This window comes from Cornus florida, unplaced genomic scaffold, assembly GCF_030987335.1.
Source record: "Cornus florida cultivar Cherokee Brave unplaced genomic scaffold, ASM3098733v1 CherokeeBrave_3.0.0_Hap2_Chr08, whole genome shotgun sequence".
Taxonomy (NCBI): Eukaryota; Viridiplantae; Streptophyta; class Magnoliopsida; order Cornales; family Cornaceae; genus Cornus; species Cornus florida.
The window spans coordinates 53,498,508-53,523,126 of NW_026775578.1; the positions used below are offsets into that span (position 1 = coordinate 53,498,508).

The 24,619-nt window shown below is 39.9% G+C and overlaps 4 protein-coding genes across 7 annotated transcripts in view; 2 read left to right on the plus strand and 2 right to left on the minus strand.

The window, feature by feature from the left end:
• The first annotated feature begins 652 nt into the window (after nucleotides 1–652).
• Nucleotides 653–3,808, plus strand: LOC132271746 (heat shock protein 83-like). The gene is made up of 4 exons (XM_059773215.1): nucleotides 653–982; nucleotides 1,081–1,222; nucleotides 1,431–1,711; nucleotides 1,946–3,808. The coding sequence occupies exons 1-4, from the start codon at nucleotides 845–847 to the stop codon at nucleotides 3,500–3,502; spliced, it is 2,118 nt and encodes a 705-aa protein (XP_059629198.1). The 5' UTR covers nucleotides 653–844; the 3' UTR covers nucleotides 3,503–3,808.
• A 917-nt stretch (nucleotides 3,809–4,725) lies between these two features.
• Nucleotides 4,726–7,987, minus strand: LOC132271747 (small ribosomal subunit protein eS10z-like). Its single transcript, XM_059773216.1, has 5 exons — nucleotides 7,847–7,987; nucleotides 7,672–7,720; nucleotides 7,313–7,592; nucleotides 7,061–7,199; nucleotides 4,726–4,943 (listed from the first exon to the last, which is right to left on the minus strand). Exons 1-5 carry the CDS (start codon nucleotides 7,847–7,849, stop codon nucleotides 4,869–4,871), a joined length of 546 nt encoding a protein of 181 aa, XP_059629199.1. The 5' UTR covers nucleotides 7,850–7,987; the 3' UTR covers nucleotides 4,726–4,868.
• A 4,306-nt stretch (nucleotides 7,988–12,293) lies between these two features.
• Nucleotides 12,294–24,619, minus strand: part of LOC132271749 (probable F-box protein At1g44080) — a 55,761-nt gene continuing 43,435 nt past the window's right edge. The window contains exons 1-3 of one of the 4 annotated variants that reach the window (XM_059773219.1): nucleotides 14,147–14,335; nucleotides 14,062–14,110; nucleotides 12,294–13,711 (exon numbers count right to left, since the gene is read on the minus strand). In XM_059773219.1, the coding sequence (XP_059629202.1) occupies nucleotides 12,484–13,689 (1,206 nt within the window). In that variant the 5' untranslated portion in view covers nucleotides 13,690–13,711; nucleotides 14,062–14,110; nucleotides 14,147–14,335 and the 3' untranslated portion in view covers nucleotides 12,294–12,483. Of the gene's footprint in view, nucleotides 13,757–14,061; nucleotides 14,337–24,619 lie in introns of those variants that run through there. The other 3 variants (XM_059773220.1, XM_059773218.1, XM_059773221.1) reach the window with 3 other exon arrangements.
• LOC132268652 (uncharacterized) lies at nucleotides 17,725–19,723 on the plus strand. The gene is made up of 2 exons (XM_059769470.1): nucleotides 17,725–18,720; nucleotides 18,823–19,723. Exons 1-2 carry the CDS (start codon nucleotides 17,752–17,754, stop codon nucleotides 19,636–19,638), a joined length of 1,785 nt encoding a protein of 594 aa, XP_059625453.1. The 5' UTR covers nucleotides 17,725–17,751; the 3' UTR covers nucleotides 19,639–19,723.

The following is a 24,619-nucleotide window of genomic DNA, read 5'->3' on the forward strand; positions in this document are numbered from 1 at the left end:
GTATCGGGTTAGGGCTGAGAAGTTCAACTTGTGTAACTCATTTATGATCTATTTAACTCAATATGTTATAATCGTAAATATGACCTATGTAATATGTTACCTGTTTAAACCCAATTACTATGGATAGTTAAGTCATTTCAACATAAACATTGTCCATGTCTCATGATTTTTCTTTTTATTTTGAATATTTAAATTAATTATGATAATTTTTTTTATTATTTAATATTTAATTAAATATTAAATATCTCGTTTTGATTAACAGGTCAATAAACGATTAATATATTTACCTATTTAATATGCTAGTTGGATTACACGAATTGCAACTCCAAATTGGAACAATGTTAGCATGTCGGAAAAAATATTGCAACACAATTATGACTCGATCTCTGGGTCCATGCAACCGGGTGGCCCATTAGCATCACCCATTGGAGACTCACACGACTTGCACGTGCAAGCGTGACTCAAACGGCCTGCGTCAAGAGCATTCCAGACTTCAATATGTGGAAGAATGTTCGCGATCCACTTTCTTTCCTTGGCAAAAATCAAACCAATCAAGGACCAAACACAAAAACGTCGCCGTAAATTTCCTTTCCTTTGCCTGATCAATAAAAAAAAATCCTTTATAATTTTAAAAAAGGAGTAATTGAGAGAAGAGTAGAAGACTCCAGAACCCCGATTTCCTTCCTATTTCGGGACCCTCTCTTTCTATAAATACCCCCATCCGCTAGCAGCTTTCAATTCGTAAGCAAGCTCTGTTTCGAATCTCCTGAAATCCCTAGCGTTAGTTCAACGCAACTTTCTTTCTCTGTCTAACATTCTTTCAAGCTTTGAAGAATTTGTAGTAATGGCGGATGTTCAGATGGCCGACGCTGAGACCTTTGCCTTCCAGGCAGAGATCAACCAGCTTCTCAGCCTCATCATAAACACCTTTTACAGCAACAAGGAGATTTTCCTTCGGGAACTCATCAGTAACTCCTCTGATGTACGTCCTACATATTTCTCTGAATGTGCGTGTATAGATGTATATGTGTGTTTATGTGTGTGATTTGGTGTTGAATTGATCAATTGTGGTGTATGTAGGCTTTGGATAAGATCAGATTCGAGAGTCTGACGGACAAGAGCAAACTCGATGCTCAGCCGGAGCTCTTCATCAGGATCGTCCCCGACAAGGTCAACAAGACCCTCTCTATCATCGACAGTGGTATCGGAATGACCAAAGCAGGTACTATTATCAGTTTGATTCCACAATTTTAAGCTAAAATTTCATGATTGTTTCCCAGGAAAATTTTCATCAGAAAAAATTGAAACTATTGGAGAATGTAGTAGCATTCCAGGGCAAATTTAGGATTATTGTAGTTGTATTTTTTTTTTTATTGTTTTTTGGATGGTCAATAATTGAAAATTGTTTATGAATGTGTTGTTTTAATTAGATTTGGTGAACAATTTGGGGACAATTGCGAGATCGGGGACCAAAGAATTCATGGAGGCGTTGCAGGCTGGAGCAGATGTAAGCATGATCGGTCAATTCGGTGTTGGGTTCTACTCTGCTTACCTTGTTGCAGAGAGGGTCATTGTGACTACAAAGCACAACGATGATGAACAGTACATTTGGGAATCTCAAGCTGGTGGGTCCTTCACTGTCACTAGGGACGTCAATGGCGAGCAACTAGGCAGAGGGACCAAAATCACTCTCTTCCTCAAGGAAGACCAGGTAAAAATTCCAATTCAATGTTATGTTGCTTTGTTACTGTTGAATTGAACCTGGGTAATATCATGAATGTAATGTTGGTTTTTGAAACTCCAAATTGTTATATTTGTCTCTCAACCATAGGAAGTTTGAATCCCTCTGTTGTTCTTTGCAACCAAACAGATAAGTTGTCTGGGATTGTTTGAATCCTCAAATTCGGTTGCTTGGTACTTACTTTATGTTGTTGATTTGTTGTAGTTGGAGTACATGGAGGAGAGGAGGATCAAGGACCTTGTGAAAAAGCATTCTGAATTCATTAGCTACCCTATCTATCTATGGACTGAGAAAACCACTGAGAAAGAGATCAGCGATGACGATGAAGACGATGAACCAAAGAAGGAAGAGGAGGGTGATGTTGAGGAGGTTGATGAGGAGAAAGACAAGGACACCAAGAAGAAGAAGAAGATCAAGGAGGTCAGCCATGAGTGGCAGCTCATTAACAAGCAGAAACCCATTTGGTTGAGAAAGCCTGAGGAGATCACCAAGGAAGAATATGCCTCCTTCTACAAGAGCTTGACCAATGATTGGGAGGATCACCTTGCCGTTAAGCACTTCTCTGTCGAAGGACAGCTCGAATTCAAGGCTATCCTTTTTGTACCCAAGAGAGCTCCATTTGATCTTTTCGATACCCGAAAGAAGATGAACAACATCAAGCTCTACGTCAGAAGGGTGTTCATCATGGACAACTGCGAGGAGCTCATTCCGGAGTACCTTGGATTTGTCAAGGGTGTTGTGGATTCTGATGACTTGCCACTCAACATTTCTCGTGAGATGCTGCAACAGAACAAGATTCTCAAGGTGATCAGGAAGAACCTTGTGAAGAAATGCATTGAGATGTTCAATGAGATTGCGGAGAACAAGGAGGATTACACCAAGTTCTATGAAGCTTTCTCGAAGAATTTGAAGTTGGGTATTCACGAGGATAGCCAAAACAGGGCAAAATTGGCTGACCTGCTCCGATACCACTCCACCAAGAGTGGTGAGGAGTTGACTAGCTTGAAGGACTATGTCACCAGGATGAAGGAAGGTCAGAAGGACATCTACTACATCACCGGTGAGAGCAAGAAGGCTGTTGAGAACTCTCCGTTCTTGGAACGTCTAAAGAAGAAAGGCTACGAGGTTCTTTTCATGGTTGATGCCATTGATGAGTACGCTGTTGGTCAGCTGAAGGAATATGACGGGAAGAAATTGGTTTCCGCCACAAAGGAGGGTTTGAAGCTTGACGATGAGAGTGAGGAAGAGAAGAAGAAGAAAGAGGAAAAGAAGAAGTCATTTGAGGACCTTTGCAAGACCATGAAGGAAATTTTGGGAGACAGAGTTGAGAAAGTGGTTGTATCTGATAGGATTGTGGATTCTCCGTGCTGTTTGGTTACAGGAGAGTATGGGTGGACTGCAAACATGGAAAGGATCATGAAGGCACAGGCTCTGAGAGACAGCAGCATGGGCTCATACATGTCGAGCAAGAAGACCATGGAAATCAACCCGGACAATGGAATCATGGAGGAGCTGAGGAAGAGAGCCGAGGCCGACAAGAATGACAAGTCGGTGAAGGACCTTGTGCTGCTACTATTTGAGACTGCTCTCCTGACTTCTGGCTTCAGTCTTGATGATCCAAACACATTCGCGGCGAGGATTCACAGGATGTTGAAATTGGGTCTGAGCATCGATGAGGAAGAGGTTGGTGGCGAGGACGCTGACATGCCGGCATTGGAGGAGGATGGTAATGAGGAGAGCAAAATGGAGGAAGTGGACTGAGGGCAGAAGCATAAGCAGCTAGCATCTAGGTAGTCTCTGTTGTGGATAAGCAATATTTTGGTTGGTGTGTCTATGTGGTTGGTAGTAAAGGTGTTTTGTCTTGCATTTTGAGTCTCAATAGGTCTGTGCGCAAGGCCTGTCTTGTCTTGCTTTTGGAGTCTTAACACCATCTCTATTGTAATATGGGTTCTGGTTTTCCGTATTATAGAACATATGCATCTCTTAGTGCCAGTTCTGCAAGCTAAGGATTATAATTATTATTATTTAATATTTTGGTGTAATTGAAGCTATATATAGTTCAGTTTAGGGGGTTTTAGAAGACACAAGACAAGTTACCTTTTTAACTAAGCTAAATATATTAATAATCTTTCTCCATTCCCTTTATGGGCAACTTGGTTCCTGCCCTATCAGGATGAAATTTGTCACATGTTTCAAGGACCAAACCCATTTGGTACTAGGGGATAGGAAATTTGTCACATGTTTCAAGGATCAAACCCATTTGGTACTAGGGGATAGGTGGTCTGCCACGTAAATGGACCTGGCCCATCTACTAGTAGGTAGAATCCATGAACCAAAGAATCCCTCTCTTGCTCTCTAAATCTTGAGGACATTTGTTTCAAGGACGTCACTGTGCCAAACCAAAGAATCACCCCTCTAAGACTTGAGGACACTAATTTCAAGGCCAAAGCCCATTTGGTCACGGGCCAGGGATAGACTCCATGAAACAAAGAATCCAACTATCTCCCTAACTTGTCTCTCTCTAAGTCTCTTTAAAACCCTCTCTTTAAAACCCTCTATTTTTCTCGCGATTGATGGTCATCATGTGTCCTAAAAATATTATACAATTTTATAAAAAATAAAAGTCGTGGTTTTTATTGCTTAACAGATAGACTAGTATGAGAAATTTTATTTATTTATTTTTTTTCAAAGAAAAAACCCTTATAAGCAGTAAATTTTCACAACATATACTAGGAATTCTTCAGTCTAACTAGGCAGACTAATCTAACTCGGGGTAAAAGAAGTAGCTGACGCAAAAAGACTATGACATTGCAACCGGAAGCTAAGCCCCCGAGTGTGGCACAAAATAAAAGTAGGGATTTAATTTATCCGAGGTAAGAATGCTTTATAGCCAAAGAATATTTTATTAAAATAATAAAAGAGGACAAAATTAGAGTGTGGCACAAAATAAAAGTAGGGATTGAATTTATCCGAGGTAAGAATGCTTTATAGCCAAAGAATATTTTATTAAAATAATAAAAGAGGACAAAATTGTAGGTAAGATGATTCAAAAGACATGATATTGATTGTTTTTCAATCGCACCATGTAAGTTCTAAGGATTGAATTTAATTCACTAAAACATAACAATCAAGAAAAGCTTGAACTGGGAGGTGCCGCACCGTAACCTCCAGCTCCACGCCCAAAGCCACCCCTTCCAGCTCCCTGAAATATTGAAACCAGTAGTAAGCCAAATGATAGCATCGGAAAAAAAACAAAAAAAAAAAACTTTGGAAGAAACTCCACTCATTTTGATACAGATCTAAATCTCAGAAAACAATTTTACTTTGAATGCATACTAGGACAAATCCTAAAACACTCGAAGAATACATATTAACAGTGACTGGTGTCTGTGAAACTTCTTAAAAAAATATGAGTATGAAGCATGAGGAACAAGCCACCTTAAAGAAAAAACATTCTTCCATGAAGATTGTATGAAATGACAAGTAAATTGTATGAAATGATAAGCTGCAAGAAGGGCATAGAACATATTCTTAGAAGTCAGGTCCATATAAACATAAACTGCAACATTATGTGGTAGCAGTGAAAACACATAATTAACAACATAGAACACTGAACAAATATGCTGATACAAATTTTCTTTGCAATCTCCTGTCAACATATCTCATTGTGAGACTTATATGTTCCTTTTCCTGTTTTAAAAGGGGCATCAATATCATGCTTTACTCACTTTAGTGATGTGAAATTCTAAAATTTATTTCAGAAAACTTATGCGTACATGCAAGCCATGTAAAAGACATTTCTAAGAGTATCTGAGATGTCATGTCAGACACTGTTGAGACAGAACCTAAAACAAAGTATCCACACTTATGGAGTGAAACACACTAGTCTCCTCTGAGGCAAGTCTACAATTGGTTAGAGTGGAAAGAAAAGTCAAATGGCATAAATCACAGCCCGCACTTTGAGAGGGCAGATCAACAACTATTAAACACCAAGATTTGGTAATACTTGGATCAAAAGTCCAACCTCTTATAAATAAGTTAATTGTAAGCTTTTGAGATGCTTTCTTGTTGTTGATTCATATGCCTTTTATACTAGCTTCTAGTACAAGTTTATTTACTCATAAGTCACACAACGAAAGGGCTCCTTGAGCTCAATATCTTGAGGTTTTTAGTTATTTGAGCTATCAACATTCTAAAAATTTAAACCCATTCAGGGCCACTGATTTTAACTTTTGAAACTGATCAAAGTCTGAGTACCATTTGGAAAGTTAATTGTGCAATTAAATTTGTTGAGCATTGGAAACCTATTATGGTGGGTACCATGGGTTTATCTTTGAAAGCTCAGGTGGACAGAGAGAGGTGCTTGTTCACGATAATGGAACCCTTGTGAAGTCAGTTTGGGGGTTGTAAAAACAATTGTGCCAATTTGGATACACATGACCTAAGGCAGTCTACGGTGAAGATAAAAACAGATTTAAGAATTTAACTCAAATCACAATCAAGACCCTAACAGAAACCTAGGAACAGAGCATATGCAAGCCAAGAGAGAGAAAAAAGTTTGTTCTTTCACTTATTCAGTTGATTTATATTTAATGTTGATAAAATGTCATAAAACTAATATAAGCTACCATAAGCTTATCTATATAGACAATGCAATAGTGCAGGTAGGAAAAGAAATTCAACCCCAAGACAAAACTTGGACAATTGAACACCTTCAAATATATTGTCTAGCAATTTAGACAAATATAAATGATCAAATCTAGGGAATTTGCCAAGCATGAAAACAATCAAAACAAAAAAAATCCTACCACGTAACCAGCCCTTTCCATTCACTAGTGGTTTTGGTTATAGAGCAGCTTTGGTTTGATAAATAAATACAAGGCACAAAGGAGGGTTCTGAAATATAAAAGCAAAGATGACTAAAAGACATAATGTACTACAAGTGAACACACACATCCTAATATCCTGTCCTCTAGTTGAATTCAGAAGACAATCACCAAAACTTCAACAGAATAACACAACTCTTCACACAAAATTACAAATTCAAAACACAATCACCAAAACTTCAACAGACTATAACTCTTTATACATGACACTTTCCAATAGAACTGACAACTTCCACAACTGTCCTCTATTTGTAACAGTTACAATTGACTAAAAAAACAACCAGACCAAACATTTTGAATCATGCATCAATCTTAACATGCCTACAATATGAAGAATGTAACAATTGTTCAATAAAAAACATTTGGAACCCCTAATAACACATCAAATCTGCACCAATATATTATCTACATTTATTTAGTTAAGAGAAATTACCCTAAAAGAAGGCTGAAAGTCGGCCGGAGCACCACCCTTTTCGCCACCAAACTCACCGGGAGGGCCGCCTCGAGGACCCCCACGGTATCCATCCCGGTCACCAAACCTCGGCCTGTCACCTTCAAACCGCGGTGGGCCACTGCAATATCATAATAAATCCACAAAATTAATCACATTTCTACCAAAAATCAAAACTTTAAGAGAAAATGCATTAAACCCATGACGCAAAATGCAATGCGGATGCTGAGTTACCGTGGGCGATCGCCGGGTGGGCCGCCCATGGGCCGACCCATGGGCCTTGCCGACTTCTTCAAAGTGGCGGGAACAATCTCCGACGGAAGATTGAGGTAAGTCCTGAGGAATTCGATCCCGTCGTTGGTGAGGTACCAGTAGTAGTGCATCCAAGCGAAGGTCTCGCGGACGTATTCCTTCGACTTGAAGCTCTGCATCAGCTTGATCACCTGCAGATTCGGCACATCGATCTCGGGGTGCTTCGCGAGATTGTAATCCTTCTTCGCGTAGCAAACACCCTCTGTAGATTCATCACAAACCGAACGTGAGAAACAAACACACACAGACACACACAGTGAGATAGAGGGAGATAAAGGAACCTTGGAAAAGGTATTTGGAGATCTCTCTCCGGTTCTTCTCTGGAATAATCTGATAATGAAATTGAAGATATTCGTTATTTTCAATAGAAATATACATGTAAATAAATAAAAATATATATATATATTCATATAGTATATATTTATATAGAGAGAGAAATGGTGAGCTTCATTTTACCATGGCTGCTGTTCGATGATGAGGGAAGGAAGGGAACAAGACGACTCCTTTCGTTTTGGCAGCTGAGTTACTCTGAACCCTAAAAAATGGAACTTTATAGCTTAGATTAGGTTTGGGTTTGAAATGGGCTTGGGTAATACAATAATGTAGGTTTGGGTTTTAACTTTTAGATGGGCTTGGGTATAATATATTACCAAACTCATAGAAAAATGAATGAAGTTGTGTTTTTGTACAATTTTTTAATATTCTTTGAAAGTGAGTGAGTTACGGCGATATATATATATATATATATTCATTTCACACCTATGATTTTGTTAAAATCATAATGATGCTTTAACAAAATATTTTTTAATTTTATTTAGACTTTATTTTTTTAGAAGTTTTTAATTTAATTTTGTTATAAGTAAATAAGTTCAACATTAGAAATCAAGTGGTTCCTCAAAGTACAAAGTTAGATATATGAAATAATGTTATAGAATTTAAATTATACAAAAAAAAAAAAAAAAAAAATTATATTTCTATTACTATAACTATGTCTATGTATTTTTTCTTATTCTTTTTCAACTCTTCTCAATTGTTAACAACAGAATTAGAACTCTCACTAGGAGACAAGTTGCAAAGAAGCTGATGCAGTGACAATAAATTATAAAAAAAAAAAAAAAAAAATCATGGCACCAAAAATCCAACTCTCACTAATATATATATATACATATATATTTAAAAAAAAAAAAAAAAAAAAGAGTGACAAGATCAAAACCGAAGACAATCACTCTTGAAGCCTCAGTGTTCCAACTACTTTTTAGTAAAGTTTTATCAAAGTAATTTCAAGTAATTTTCTCCACGTCTTTGCTTGTATAATATATTAATTCTATGAAAAATATGCATCCAGTTGTTTTTTGTTCACTTTTCAACTCTTCTTCATCTGTTCTGATGAAAAATTATTCTTTTCATGCTATTATCTTAACAATATGGAGTGTGTAGCTTCGAGAACTTTCATGTTAAGTATCTAAAACACCCCTAAAAATAAATAAATAAATAAATATTCTTTTGACTGCAACAAGAACAGTCCATCAATTTTTGATTTAGAACTCGGATATATATATATATCCCCTGTATGAATAAATCTGCTTCTATCCTGTCAAATATGGCATTAACCCTTTGAATTGGCGCTGCCAATTTGAGGATATGAAGAACATTGAGCACCGAAATGAATTAAAATTGCGGGAAAAAGGCATATTATATATATATATATTCAAGTAGTTTCCATTGAATTTGTTTCATATATATATATATATTTTTGGGGATATGAAGAACATTGAGCACTGAACCAGTTGTACATGACAGAAATTTAATATCTGTTTGTGGATTTTTAGTTTACTGTAGTGAACACTCTAGAGATAGAAAAATCATCTATTGAACCAACACATTTGAGTTCCAATAGCTGCTTAAGAAAAATCATTATTTGAACCAACACATTTGACTTCCAATAGCTGCTTATGATTCCTAATCGACAACATGTTTTTATTTATTTAGGGCTAACAACACATATGTGGAGAGGTTTGTACATGATGCTAAATCAGCTCTAAAACACACATAAATATATGCTCATGTAAACAAGAATTAGAATTGACCTCTCCCTTCTTAATGAATGAATTAAAACCCTCTCTAATACAAAGGCAAGGAAGCACAAATTGGCTATGTAGCAAGTTTGGTTTCTTTGGCACCCTCCAACAACACAACGTGGCGTCGGGAGTCCCCTTCGAAAGGTTTAAAAATGTCCGGTTCAATGTCTACAAAATGGAAATGGCAAAATGTGACGGTGAGCGATTTTGAAAATGACCAGAGAAAGCAAAAGAAAGCTGCTTTGGAAGAGAGGGAGGGAGGGAGGGAGAGATCAGAATGTGCAGAGCTGAGTCTATATATGTTTTGAAAACCTAGCTTAATGAAGCAAATGTACTTATGCAAACTCTCGATTCATTATGGACAAACCAAAAAAGTGACTGAACATTGATGTAACATCCGCTCTTGATTCAACAAGATCAAGAATGTTTAAGTATACATATCTGCTGTGTGCTGCCAAAGGTTAAAAGAGCTACTACCATAGCTTATTGCGACAGGTATCTGATATCCTAAGCTTCCACTCTCAAAATCTCCGTCTATGATAGCCTTTTTACTTATCAAAGCAACCATGACTGCTGCATACATTGTCCACCTTATGGCGGGATGATTGCTGTCCAAAGGCGCTAATTCTGGGGTTTTCCAGCAGATATAACCGCTGCCATGTACATTGAGAATTCTCAGCAAATATGAATACTTAAGCTGCTACAAAATGAAAAAAAAATAAAATAAAATATAAAAAGATAATTACCGAGATGAAAAAAAATATATATATATAAAACAGTAGCTGGTTGACATGTACTGGCATAAACTGAAAACATTAGAGCCGTAACAGGGTAACATGTTGTCTATTCAAACATTAAATTTGAAAATGATATATAAACTCAATTCCCAACAAGTTCAAAGGAAATACATGAAGCATTTAGTAATCCAAGCGGCTAGATCAATAGCAAATAGAAAAAAAGGTTTCAACACTAAACTACTAAAAATTCACAAGCTCAATTGTGTTTTTTGTGCTAGTTATAGATTACCGTGAAAGTCAAAATATTACAGAAAGAATTCATCTAAATTTTACAATACTTTCATATTTTCATTATGCATTGCTAGTTATAGCAACTAACATTGAGTCTTAACTTGGCACCAACACATCAACACATTTATAATGAGTCTGAACATCATAAGTTAAAGAGATGATAGTAGGCTTACAAACTGATATATGATTTGAAGCACCCTTTATTATTCGTAAACTATGTCCATTTGGGAATATTGCAGAGAGGAAATGCATGCCACTCGTTAAAAAAATCAAGACACGGTTTGTCTCCTTCAAGGAGCCTTCTTATTCTCAACCCTAAAAAAATGGAGTATGTAACACTAGTTGGAGCTTAAATATGCTAACCATAAGAATATTGAGATTTTAAGCTTAAGCACAAAGGTTAGAGCTTAAACTAAGGGAAAAGATCAAATCTGCTTTTCTATTTTCAGCTCAAAAGACTAGAACACCTTCTGAAGAGTGAGGAAAGGACTCAATTGTTTTTTAAGCATTTAAACAGATCAACGGACTCACTGAATTTCAAAGAACTGGTGTATGCCTCTAACTTTTATCAAATTCTATTTACCAGGAGAAAAGGAGGTGAACAAGATGTCTATTATCCTCACCATCGGAATAACTTTTGAAAGTCCTTGGCATTATTCCAAAGCATCAAAACACGTGTCGTAAAGTCATGTATGATGAGATAAATGTTGCATTTGTTTATACTACATACATTAAATGAAATATGTCTGTATGATAGTGTAAATTGAAATAAACATAAAGGAAACCAGATCAATAAATTTTTTCCCCTCAATCTCTCTCTTTCAACTCTTCAAATGCAAAGAGTTCATACAAAAACCATAAACATCATCTCGCACAATTTCCATTTCATTTCAAAACCACCAGACAGAGAAATAGAAAATCATGCATAGGAAATCAAAATTTCTTATCTTATTGCCCGCAGGAAATCAGTCAGCCCAAATCGAACACATATATTGATGTGAACTTCAACAGTTGAGCCCAATCAAACACAGTTGAACTTCAATAGCTGCTTTAGACTCCAATTTGAGCTCCAATAGCTGCTTATGCTTCATAATCGACCACATGCAATGATTACTTTTAGCCCTAACAGCACAAGTATGTCAAATACATATATTTTTTTGATAAGTAAGTATGTCAAATATATTTTTAAGAGAGATAGAAACAGAGTTTGGTACATGCTGATAAGTCAGCTCTAATACACATATATTAATATATGTATAATATGTTTATATGTAGAGAGAGAAAGAAAGAGTTCACATTGATTTTCTAGTTACAGGACTATGTATCTCAACCAAATTTTTAAAGAACTACTGTAACAGAGATATACAAATAAAAACCTATCCAGGGGAGTCAATCAAATTATCAATTGCTGATCAGTTTTGCATCACAAGTGAAGACGACTACTCATTAATCGAGTAGCTCAATAATAAGCTAAATTGATCAGCAATAGATTTACATTCAACACTCAGATCCATTATTATGATCGAGCCCTCACGAGTAAATTCAAGAATAAAAAGTCAAAAAACTACATAGGCTTCCTTCACGAATGACATGCAATTCTTTAGTACATGAAAAGGAATCCACATTTGACTATAGTTAATTATATACTCAAGAAATTGTCATACCATGTAACTAGCAAGCAAGCAAGGCTACTTGGCTGCAACCCAGCAGATCAAATATAAGAAAAATGTGGTCTTCAGAAGAAAAAAAAAAACATGAATTCTAGCTCGGGAAATATTTATAATACAAATAAAGAAATGAGAAACAGCCACAATACTATTTAAATTAAAGGTTTTACAAGCTTGATTTCACATTTTGATACAGCAAGAGATAAAAATAGATTATTTTACCACATAATGATAAGCAAAAAAAACTAAATTAAATTAAATTTGATCTAAAGACCGTCCAAAAACAAATTAAGTCTATACTCAATTAATTAAGTCTATACTCAATTTCCTAAAACAGTTGGTACAATCCAAATTGAGGGTGGCATTTGGTTATGTGAAGGATCAAGGATGTAATGGGTCCCAAAGCTTCCATTCTCTACGTTGAAGATACCCATGTCGCGGCGCCCAGATGCGGGATAGCTTAAAACGAGATTATAATCATCTGTGTAGTATATTGAATTCGCCTGACATCCGGGCCATTTGGAAGCTGAAACACAAATGGAATGGTTCTCTCCCAAAAACAGGGTGTCTCCACCCAAGTTGTTCACTTCAACCCGCATAGGCCAACCCTGCTCAAATTGCTCTAAGAGCAACTTGAAAACCTTAATCCCTTCAGTTGCATGCTGTGAACCGTCTCCAAGACGTAAATCCCTTTGTACAAGAAGTAAATCCCCACCAGATGATTCGACAAGATATGTCCGTTCGTTATTCCAATAACGTGGTGCAATTACCTCCACATGCGGAGCCTTACTCTCCCCAGCACTTCTATTAACATCAATCATTATGACTCCACTTCTAGAATCAACTGCAAAAATCTTGCCTTTATAATACATGACATCATTGATGCCCAGAAATCTCTTTGTATCCATGCAAGTCCAAGCTTCATCTCCTGCCCGAATAAATGCCAGGTATAAACAACCACCATAGATGGCGGTAACAATGTAGTCATTAGGAGATGAAGCAGGGTCAACTGATAGTGTAGCCTTTCCAACTTCAAACTCAATATCATCAAGAATATTGTCAAGCTCACCATCTTCGACCCTTATTGGAGGAAGCTCAATGGTGGCGCCAGAAAACGGATTCATTAGAGTTACGCCCAAGGATTTTTCCACAGTAAACAGCCAACCATGTGAGGAACCAGAAAGCCTCTTTCTGTAAGGCACCCGTAACTGAAAATCATATAGCTTATTATGAGTGATGCTATATAGACTACGTTTTTCGTCACTATTATCTCTAGAAGGCACCAACAAGAATGGAACTTGTCTAGAAAACTTATTTTGAACGAATTTAAGTTTGTTGCCCATTGCCACAGACTGCCATGGTTTGCAAACCGCACCAAATCGAACATATTCAGAAAGCGAAACCAACTTGTCCAGAATCATATCCAATAAGTTCATTGGAAGATATGCCCAATTTGGCTCCTCCATTGTCATGTCCAATAGGTTCTTTGAAAGAAATGCCCAATCAGACTCCTCCATTGAACTCATCGTGTTTATTTCGCTAATAGCACTGCAATGTCAATCAAAGAATCGATATGATCACGATACATCTTATCTGCAATACTCAATAATCAATTCCAACGGGTCTATAATTTTTAAACTATTTAAAAATAAATATTAAAAAAAAAACACTTGGCTGGATATAGTATGAATTAGTTATTGTTGCAATACATCTTTCATCATACTGAAATATAACAGATTTTCTACTAACAAATTTGAAAAACTATTCTAATAAAATTAATTTTCAATATTAAAAACAAATCCAAGTCTCATCCCCGTCCCAACCCATAAAAACAATATATATTTATACACACACACACACACATATATATAGTGAATACGAACAATCAAACAGCTTACCTCAAGCCTGCAATAATCTTAAAACTTCACAATTGGCAGCGACGCAAACCTTATGAGTAAAGTTATTCTCCGAAAAAAAAAAAACCTTATGAGTAAAGTTGATCTATGTATAAAGATATAATCTTTTCCTAATAGAGCAAACCTTATGAGTAAAGGTGATCTATATATAGAGATATAATCTTTTCCTAATAGAGCAAAGATTCGAGAGTTTATTTCCTCGTCTCACTCTGAACATCGTATGACGGCTTAGATTTTTAGGGATAGAGGATGTTACAGTCGGCGATGCCAACCTTAAACTCATATGTAAAAGTTAGTAAATTGCAGCTTAAACCCCTTTAACAATGCTGATATTGCACAGTGATCCTTATGAGTAAAGCTGATGTATAAAAGTTGGAAAATTGCAGCCTAAACCACTCTACCAAAACTGAAATTGCACATAGTGTCCTAATCGTTCCATCCGAGTAAGCCGATCTAAATATGTAAAGATATAATCTTTTCCTAATCAGGATTCAGGAAGGAATTAGAGGGTAATTTCGTACAATCCTAATACTAATATAACAATGAGTACGGCTTAGGTAATTTGGGATATTTAGGAAGTTAAAGTCTTGGTAAATTGCACATAAACCCCCTCGACAATGATAAAATTGCAGACAGCACCCTTGTAGTTTCAAAAACTACACCGCATATTTATTTATTTTTTAAAATATTTTTGAGAAATAGATACATTATAATAAAAACCATACGAAATATATATATAAATAATAAGATAAAATGCAAAATATACTCCTACTTTTTATTTTGTGCATATAAATTCTGATATTATCAACATTGTGAGCAAATTATGCTCAATCATCCATTTTAACTAATTTTTTCTAAAAATCTTAAAATGTCTTCACTAGTAAGTTAGTTAAAATGGGTTAGTTGTGGCCCTGTGGGTTGATGATAGTGAGTAAGCACTCGAATCACTTGATCTCAAATCATAATCATATCATTTTTGTCATACTTACAAATTAATCATCCTTGGATCTATAACCGTTAATTATTTTTTAAAGTTCCCTTAAACCTTGCTTCTATGTCCCATATCACTCCATCATTTACAATTTTTTTATCCAGAATTTTATTTCGTCTGGTTTACAGGACTCGGAAGGTGGGAATGGGATTATTTTTTAAACTAAATTATTATGGAACATGATAATAACGATAATAGAAAATGATCATAGTGGACTTGGTTTAATTTCTTTTCGCCCATGCTACCAGGGCTAAAAAATAAAATAAAATAAAAAGTTCGTAACATCTAAAATGGTTTGTTATAATCAAAATTAGACAAACGCACTTGAGTTGAAACTTTGGGGTTAATAATTCTTTTAAATTTATTTAAATAGTTATGTCATTTGAAAGCTATATAGCATGGGCACAGGCATGGATACAGATATGACACGATACGGATACTTCAACACGTTAAATTTAAAAAAATGGTTTGTTATAAAATGGACGCGACAAGCTATGTAGCATGGACACGAGCATGTAACCTCTAAAATGGTTTGTTATAATCAAAATTAGACAAACGCACTTGAGTTGAAACCATGGGGTTAATAATTCTTTTAAATTTATTTAAGTAGTTAAGTCATTTGAAAGCTATGTATCATGGACACGGGCATGAGATACGGATATGATACGACACGAATACTTCGACATGTTTAATTTTTAAAAAAATAGGACACAAGTATGACTTAAACCACTGCCAGATCCAAGGGTGGGTTGAAGACCACCCCCAAAAAAAAAAAAAAAAAAAATTTACTATACTTAATTCTAGTCCAGTCCAAAAAAATAAAAATTTATTACTAATATTAGCCCACCCAAAGAAATATTAGCTCACCTCATTGACAATTCATTGATCCGCCATTGTCTTGGACTTTATATATCTATTAAGTAATAGTTATCAAACTTAATTTATTTCTAATTTTTATACTAAGAATTGTAATGACTTTTATATCATATATACAGTGACGGACTCAGGAATTTTTTTGAGGGGGGCGTTGTTGAAGAATATAAAAAATTGAAGATAATTTTTTTAAATAAAATAATAAATATAAGAATTTATTTTTTTGTGACTTGTCTAACTCAGATTCTTTGATCTTTTTACTATGTCCGTGCTTTCTAGATTATCATAGATGTGGGATCAGAAGAAATAATAAAGCCGATTTACTTTACTTTTTTTGGATCTAAATCGCAATAATATATATATATATATATATATATATATATATATATATATATATATATATATATATATATATATAGTGGGTATTTTATAAAATTTAGTAGGAATATCAAAGAGTGAGAGAGAGAATCATGAATGTGGCGGACGGTAGAGAGTAAAAAACAGATGATTATCTTTTGGATCCAAAAAAATAGTGGTGGGAAGAATGTAAAATGTAGTATTTTTATCAATTGAGATGGGGTAATTTAAAAAAATTTACAAATTGAGGGGGCATTTTATAAACTTTAACAAAAAAGTATAGGCAATAATATAAATAGGAAAAAATTCAGTGAGGGCGGTCCTTAACCATGTCCATGCCTGCATATAAATATATATATATATATATATATACACAGTTATTCCACTACTTTATCATTGAAGATGCAAGAAACTCCTTCTATTCTTTCTCTCTCTAGAATTCTTACACCTCAACCCGAAAAGATCCCTCTCCTCTTCATTCCAACTCCTATTTATAGATATTTACAAGATATTTACAAGATATTTACTGATTGCTGGATCTGGGCCTATTCCTCTGTAAGCCCTGGTCACCCTTGATGGGCTTACTCCCGTTCGGCCCATATGGCAGTGTCTTTCTATGGGCTGACCCAGCTGTTCGGACTGAATGTTGTGTTTTGCGGGTCGGACCTGGCCCATGTCATCCGGGGCCTCCTCAACTGCCCCCATAATTGCCCCTTATTTAATAAGGGGTAATTATTGATGGCGTCTCATCATGACGCTGACGGCTCGAGATAACCACGTGGGGGAGCGGACGGTCAGATCCAGAATCAATGTTCCGGGGCTCGAGGGATTTCTCGCCTTCCCGACGCTTCGGCCCTCGGGCCCCCTCGCCTTTATAATGCTCTAGAATTCCACTTCACTTCCCTTTACCGTCTGCATCATCAGCCAAGTCTCTCTCTTTCTAGAACAGTGCTAAGCTTTTTCTGGTGAAATCCTTCGAGAGTCATTCTTCCAGCGATCTTGCAGTCCTCCGAGGTTAGTTTCGTTCTTTTTACTTTCGGCAGGCTTCCATTTTCCCTCTTTTAGATTCTTCTAGCACTTCCACCATGGTTGTAGATCTGGATGTTCTTCGTATGAGACTTAGACTTCCTGACAACATCGAAGTTAGGGTTTGCCCCCAAGACGTTAATATTACGACCGGCGCCGGCCTCCTGCCCGGCGAAGTCTTATTCACGAACCTTCAATTGAATGTTGTTAGGTTCCCTCTGCACCCTTTCTTTAGTTATGTCTTCAATAGATTGGGGATATCCCCTCTGCAGGTCAACCCCAACTTCTTTAGGATCATATCTGTTATGCTCTTATTGATGCGTGACAGAAATCTGGACCTCGACCTCATAGACCTCCTTCTGTGCTATAAGGTCAGTAAGATTCGTACTAACGAGCCCTTCTACCACCTCTACCCGTTCGAGAAGATGTCCATATGCACTGACACAATAAAATCTGAAAAGGGTTGGAGGGATAGCATAGTGGGCATTAGTGGGGCTTGGTCTTCGCCGGCTGCAGAGGATTACCCAATCCCGAGCGCCTTTGGTGTCTGCTCTGTCTCCTCCTATAAAAAATTCAAATCCCATAAACATGACTGCCCCTGTGAAACATGCGTTCCTCGTTTTTGCACTTACTTATGCCGCTCCTTGGGAATACCTTGTGATGACTTGAGCTATAGTGTTTGCAGGGATAGGAGTAACTACTTGAAGAGATACGTTCTGAACGATATTCCTTCCTGCTCAGATCTCCTCACTTCAGACAACCTCTTTGCGCTCTCATCACTCGGCTACAACATGAGCAGACTTCAGATTCCCTCTTTTGGCAGGAGGAAAAATACTCCCCCAGCCACTCCTGCTGCTGGGGCGACCTCCTCTCCAGCGTCAGCTTCTTCTTCAGCCACCATATCTGACACTGTCCCGAGCGCAGTGGCTACTAACCCTGTTGCCAGCGCCCCTGCTGCCAACCAGAACGCGCCCTCCCCAGCTACCATAGCTCCTGCTGCTGCGGGGGGCGGTCGGGACAAAGAACGAGGCAAAAGGCCTCATCCTGACAGTGAAATCGATCCTGAGGAGGAGCCTCTCATTAGAAGGACCCGGGTCTCTGGGCCGGGTACTCTCTTGCACCGAGCGATCAGAGCTCCTTCTCCCTCTGGGCCTCCCGCAGCTGGTGGCTCTGCTTCTGCTTCAGGCCCCCCTTCTATCCCCAGCTTACCGCCATGGGCCCCTCGGTACACCCGAACGGATGGGACGTTCGTGAAACCGAACGAGACCATGCTGAAGGATGGCCAGACCGCTATGGCCTACTACAGGAGCATGTGGACTCCGAAGGACCTTGAGGCGGCAAAGGGCCTTTCCCAGAAGGACGTGTTCAGTCGCTTTCCCCAATCTGCTATGGAGGTGACTTTTATTTTCTAACTCATGAATTCTCTCATATTACTTGGTCCTGCCTTTGCCCGTTCTGACTATTGGTTTAACCGTTTTTAATGTGCACCTATGCAGACATTGTTCGGGATGATGGCCATGCAGAAGCAGGTGGAGATGGGGAACGCCAGGGCCCGAAAGTATTCTGACAGCCTGGAGGTGGCTAATAAAGAAAATGACCTCCTTGCCATGAAGAATACCGAGGTGCTGGTTCGGCTTGACAAAGCCGAGCAAGAGAGAGATGTCCTGAAGAAGGAGAATGATTCCCTTCAGGATGAGAAGGACGCCCTCCAGCTTGAGAAGAGCGTCTGGCAGACTGAGCGGGAATCAATTAGAGAAGAGAAGGCAGAACTCCAGCGCCTTCTAGCTGATGAACAGTCTGCTCGGATGGCTTTTGAAAAAAGAGCTCTCGACGAGCGTACCGCTCTGATCGACGCGATCAGCAGAGTGGGTGGTGGGATGCTGGCCCTTCACGCTCGGTTCTCCAGGGTCGGTGCTCTTCGGTATGCTCAAGGATTCCGGGAAGGTTTCGCCGACCGGGTTCCGGATGAGGGACAGACCAGCTCCACTCCGGATGAGGTAGACAAGGATCTGGGGATCGAACCTCTGGGGGTCTATGTCGACCCAGAACCCACCGAAGCGGAACGTATATTTGATGAGTGCCAGGACATCGCATCCTCAAGGATCATCACAGCTCCTCCTACTGCTCTGCCACTGACCGCTCCCCAATCGTCAACCGTGGCTCCTTCTATAGCCACTGCTGACGCTGAACCCCAGCCGAACGATTCAGTCATTCACCTGGATTCCCCACCTCATGAGGGTGAGGCGGCTGATGGGGCCGAGGAGGCGAGTCGGCAAGACCAGGATGCTGTTGGTACTGAGGCGTCTAGCTAGGGCTCCTTCGAATTCTTCTAGTTCATATCTTCTTGTAATGATGGACATCTCTCTTTTGTAAACTCAATGTTCAATATTAATGAAATGACAGAACTCTTGATCTCTATGTGTTGTGCTCTATTCAACTTATCTTCAGTACATACATATCTTTTCTCTCTTTTTCTTTTTATATTAGCTTCGCCGTGTGTTTGTACGGCAAGTGCCTGGCGCTCGGCTAGAATGCCACTTGCCACTTGGCTTTAAATTTTTAGCAAGTGTCTGGCGTTCGGCTTGTAGTGCTAGCTGCCACTTATCTTGCTTAAGTGCCTAGCGCTCGGCTAGAATGCCACTTGCCACTTGGCTTTAAATTTTTAGCAAGTGTCTGGCGTTCGGCTTATAGTGCCAGCTGCCACTTATCTTGCTTAAGTGCCTGGCGCTCGGCTAGAATGCCACTTGCCACTTGGCTTTAAATTTTTAGCAAGTGTCTGGCGTTCGGCTTATAGTACCAGCTGCCACTTATCTTGCTTAAGTGCCTGGCGCTCGGCTAGAATGCCACTTGCCACTTGGCTTTAAATTTTTAGCAAGTGTCTGGCGTTCGGCTTATAGTGCCAGCTGCCACTTATCTTGCTTAAGTGCCTGGCGCTCGGCTAGAATGCCACTTGCCACTTGGCTTTAAATTTTTAGCAAGTGTCTGGCGTTCGGCTTATAGTGCCAGCTGCCACTTATCTTGCTTAAGTGCCTGGCGCTCGGCTAGAATGCCACTTGCCACTTGGCTTTAAATTTTTAGCAAGTGTCTGGCGTTCGGCTTATAGTGCCAGCTGCCACTTATCTTGCTTAAGTGCCTGGCGCTCGGCTAAAATGCCACTTGCCACTTGGCTTTAAATTTTTAGCAAGTGTCTGGCGTTCGGCTTATAGTGCCAGCTGCCACTTATCTTGCTTAAGTGCCTGGCGCTCGGCTAGAATGCCACTTGCCACTTGGCTTTAAATTTTTATAGTAGACCGTTGGAAAAGAAAATTCTTTTTTTGTAAATTCTAGTAACTTGCTCATTCATACGTATTTGATTGACAACAAATAACATCCAATTAAAGCCAGAACTTAGCTTCTATTGGTAGTACCTCTTCAGAGACGTGGCGTTCCAGGGCTTGCTGACCAACCTTCCCGCCATGGTTTCCAACGTATATGCCCCCTTGCCAATGACTTCCGCAATTCTGTATGGGCCTTCCCAGGGTGGCATCATTTTTTTGACCATCCCCACCTTTCTTTTCAGAACCAGATCGCCAGGGGCAAAATCTCTGTGTTTTACTCTCTTGTTGTGACTATTCGCCAGCACTTGCTGATACGATGCTAGCCTTATAGCCGCTGCGTCCCTCCTTTCGTCTATCATGTCGAGGTTCAATCTTAACATCTTGTCGTTCTGATCCCGACTCCATGCTAAGCTTCTGATAGTGGGGACTAAATGCTCAACTGGTATAACTGCTTCAGTACCATACGCCATTGCGAACGGGCTCTCCCCAGTCGGCCGCCTTGGGGTGGTTCTGTAAGCCCATAGAACGTTCGGGAGTTCATCCAACCACTTCCCCTTATGATCTTCCAGCTTCTTCTTAATGCAGGCGAAAATGGTTCTGTTTGTGATTTCTGCTTGTCCGTTGGCCTGAGGATGACTTACTGCAGCCAACTTCTGGTTGATTCCATACTCCTCCAGCAGCTTTCTTACTTGCCTGCTGTCGAGGTTTGTGCCATTGTCCATGACTATTGTTCTGGGAACACCGAAGCGGCAGATAATGTTGTTCCAGATAAATCGTCTCACCTGAGTCTGAGTCACGCTAGGATACGGTTCTGCCTCCACCCATTTAGTGAAATAATCCGTGGCCAGTAACACATACTTGTTCTGAGCTCTTGCAGTTGGCAGAGGACCGACCACATCCATCCCCCATTGCGCGAAAGGCCACGGCGAGGCCATTACGTGCAATTCCTCAGGTGGTTGGTGGATCATTGGTCCATATCGTTGGCACTTATCGCACCTTCGAGAGAACTCCTCCGCATCTCTTGACATGTTTGGCCAGAAATACCCTTGTGTCATTGCTTTATGCGCTAACGATCTTCCCCCAGAATGATTGCCACACACACCCTCATGAATAGCTCGCAATACCTGCTGCGACTCCGCGGGGGTGACACATTTCAAGTACGGGCCAGAATAGGACCTTCTGTACAGCTGGTTCCGCACGATGGCGTACTTGGCAGCATTCTTTTTGAGTTTCCTAGCTTCATCCCTTTGCATAGGCAACACGCCATCTCGAATATAGGTAATGATTGGGTCAATCCAACTCGGTTCATACGGTATGACGTTGACTTGCCAAGGGTCCGAGTCCATCGGTTCTTCGAAAATGGACGGCTGGGTCACTATTCCTACTGGAATCACCCTCGCCAATGTTTCACCGCAACTCGAAGCACTGCATGCTAAACGGTCTGCATCTGCATTCTGTTCCCTCGGCAACTGTATGAATTCAATCTTTGCAAAGTCCTTGGCTCTACGCAGAACGGCAGAACGATATGCCCCCATCATGTCATCCTTGGTTGCGTACGCACCATTTACCTGCCGAACAATCAGCTGCGAGTCACTATACACTGTCAAACTTTTGATCTGTAGCTCTCTGGCCAACTTTAATCCATTTAGCAACGCCTCGTATTCCGCTTCATTATTGGTGGCTCGGAACTCAAGTCTGAGTGCTTGGCTCAAGGAAGTACCCTCTGGGGTTTGCAGTTTGATCCCAATCCCAGCCCCCATCTGGTTAGAGGAGCCATCCACAAAAAGTTTCCAAGAGCCGCTTCTAAGGTCCTCTTCCGTATCTTCGGCATCACATTCTAGTAGGAAATCGGCCACCGCTTGCCCTTTAACAGCTGTTCTCGGCTCGTACGTTATGTCAAATGAACTCAACTCTATGGCCCACTTTGTCATTCTGCCCGAGAGCTCTGGCTTGTGCATGAGCGTTCTGATTGGGAAAGTTGTTAGAACAGCTATGGGGTGGGATTCGAAATAATGCCTCAACTTTCTTTTTGCATTTACAAGTGCAAGTACCACCCGTTCGGCCTTTGAGTATCTTTTTTCTGCCTCCATCAGTGTTTTGCTTACATAAAATACCGGGTATTGCACCCCTTCCTTGCAACGAATCAGAACGGCACTCGTCGCGACACCAGATACTCCAAGATATAGAAATAACTTTTCTTCCGGTTCTGGGGCTGACAGGACTGGTGGATTCTGCATATATTGCTTCAAATGAGTCAATGCCTGTCGTTGCTCATCCCCCCAGACCTGCCTTCCATGGCTCCGAATCGTATCAAAGAATGGTTTGCAGTGGTCTGACAATTTTGAAATAAATCGACTTAATGCAGCTATTCGTCCTGTTAGGGCTTGCACCTCTCTGATCGTCTTTGGCTCGGCATTCTTAATCAAAGCCTCTGCTTGAGCGGGGCTAACTTCGATGCCCCTGCGGTTGACCACGTGTCCCAGAAACTGCCCGGAACTCACACCGAACGAGCACTTGGTCGGATTGAGCCTCATCCCATATCGCTTTAGTACATCAAATACCTCTTGCAGATGCTTCAGATGATCATCCTTTTTCCTACTCTTTACCACCATATCATCAATATAGGCTTCGACAGTCTTACCCATTTGATTCTTAAAAACTTTGCTAACAAGTCGTTGATAAGTTGCTCCCGCATTCTTTAGTCCAAAAGGCATAACTTTGTAGCAGTATGTTCCTCGCTCGGTGACAAAAGAAGTTTTTTCTTCATCTGCGGGGTCCATAGGAATCTGATTATAACCTGAATATGCGTCCAGAAAGGTTAAACGCTCATACCCAGTGGTGGCATCCACCATTTGATCAATCTTAGGCAACGGGAAGCTGTCCTTCGGACAGGCTTTGTTCAAATTGGTGAAATCAATGCATACTCGCCATTTCCCATTTTTCTTCTGCACCACAACGACGTTGGACAACCACTCAGGGTAGTGCACCTCTCTGATAAATCCCGCATCAAGCAGCCTATCGACTTCTTCCGCTATGATCTGATTACGTTCTGGAGCAAATCTTCGCTGCTTCTGTTTCACTGGTTTGAAATTGGGATTGACATTCAGGGAATGACAGGATACGGAAGGACTAATTCCAGGCATGTCTAGGTGACTCCATGCAAATACGTCGACATTGTGGGACAAGAAATCCACTAGCTCTTGCTGCTCTTCTCTGGTCAGTCTTATACCTACTCTGGTAGTTCGTTCTGGCCTGGACTGATCGATCTGCACATCCAGAAGGGGCTCCTCGGTCAAGTCGGCTGACTCCTCCACCCTATTCTGCTCGAGTGGAGGTTCCTGTAATTGCTATCTGGGGCTTGTCGAACGGACGGGCGCCTTTCCTTTCCCAGCATGCTTTAGTGTGACGGAATAACACTCTTTGGCTGCGACCTGATCCCCCCGAATGTCTATTACTTTATCTCCATCGGGCCCGAGGCACCTCATGACCTGATGCAGAGTTGAGGGTACACCTCGGACTCTGTGAATCCATCCTCTTCCCATCAGGAGATTATACGAGGGGTGAATTTCCACAACCACAAAAGTTTCCATAAGAGCTCGTTCTGCAGCTTGAACTTCTACTTCCACCATCCCGACGGGTTCCACCCTCTTCCCATCGAACCCTAATAAGGGATTTCCGGTGGGCTTGAGCCTCTCTGGTTTAATGTCGAGCCTGTCAAATGTGTCCCTCGGCATAACATTCGCACTGCTCCCAGGATCGATCAGAACTCTGCGCACCAAGCAATCTGCCACTATCAAACTGACTACCAACGGGTCGTCATGAGGCAGTTGAACACGCTGCAGGTCTGTCCAGTCGAACTTTATCTGCATTGACGGGCTCTGCTGGTGTAGAGTGGTCACATTGCCGACCCTTTTCTTCATCTGCGCCTGCCGCAGGCGCACTCATAGCAGCTCATCTGACTCTTCACTAGGCTCGG

Bases quoted from the DNA above. Each gene is read 5' to 3' on its own strand.
- LOC132271747 (XM_059773216.1), bottom strand. The intron at 7,593-7,671 runs GTTCCTTTATCT...ATGAATCTACAG, and splicing joins CTCCAAATACCTTTTCCAAG to AGGGTGTTTGCTACGCGAAG. The intron at 4,944-7,060 runs GTAATTTCTCTT...TCAATATTTCAG, and splicing joins ACTTTCAGCCTTCTTTTAGG to GGAGCTGGAAGGGGTGGCTT.
- LOC132268652 (XM_059769470.1), top strand. From the start codon at position 17,752: ATGTCCATATGCACTGACACAATAAAATCTGAAAAGGGTTGGAGGGAT. The intron at 18,721-18,822 runs GTGACTTTTATT...GCACCTATGCAG, and splicing joins TTCCCCAATCTGCTATGGAG to ACATTGTTCGGGATGATGGC.
- LOC132271746 (XM_059773215.1), top strand. From the start codon at position 845: ATGGCGGATGTTCAGATGGCCGACGCTGAGACCTTTGCCTTCCAGGCA. The intron at 983-1,080 runs GTACGTCCTACA...TGGTGTATGTAG, and splicing joins TCATCAGTAACTCCTCTGAT to GCTTTGGATAAGATCAGATT. The intron at 1,223-1,430 runs GTACTATTATCA...TGTTTTAATTAG, and splicing joins TATCGGAATGACCAAAGCAG to ATTTGGTGAACAATTTGGGG.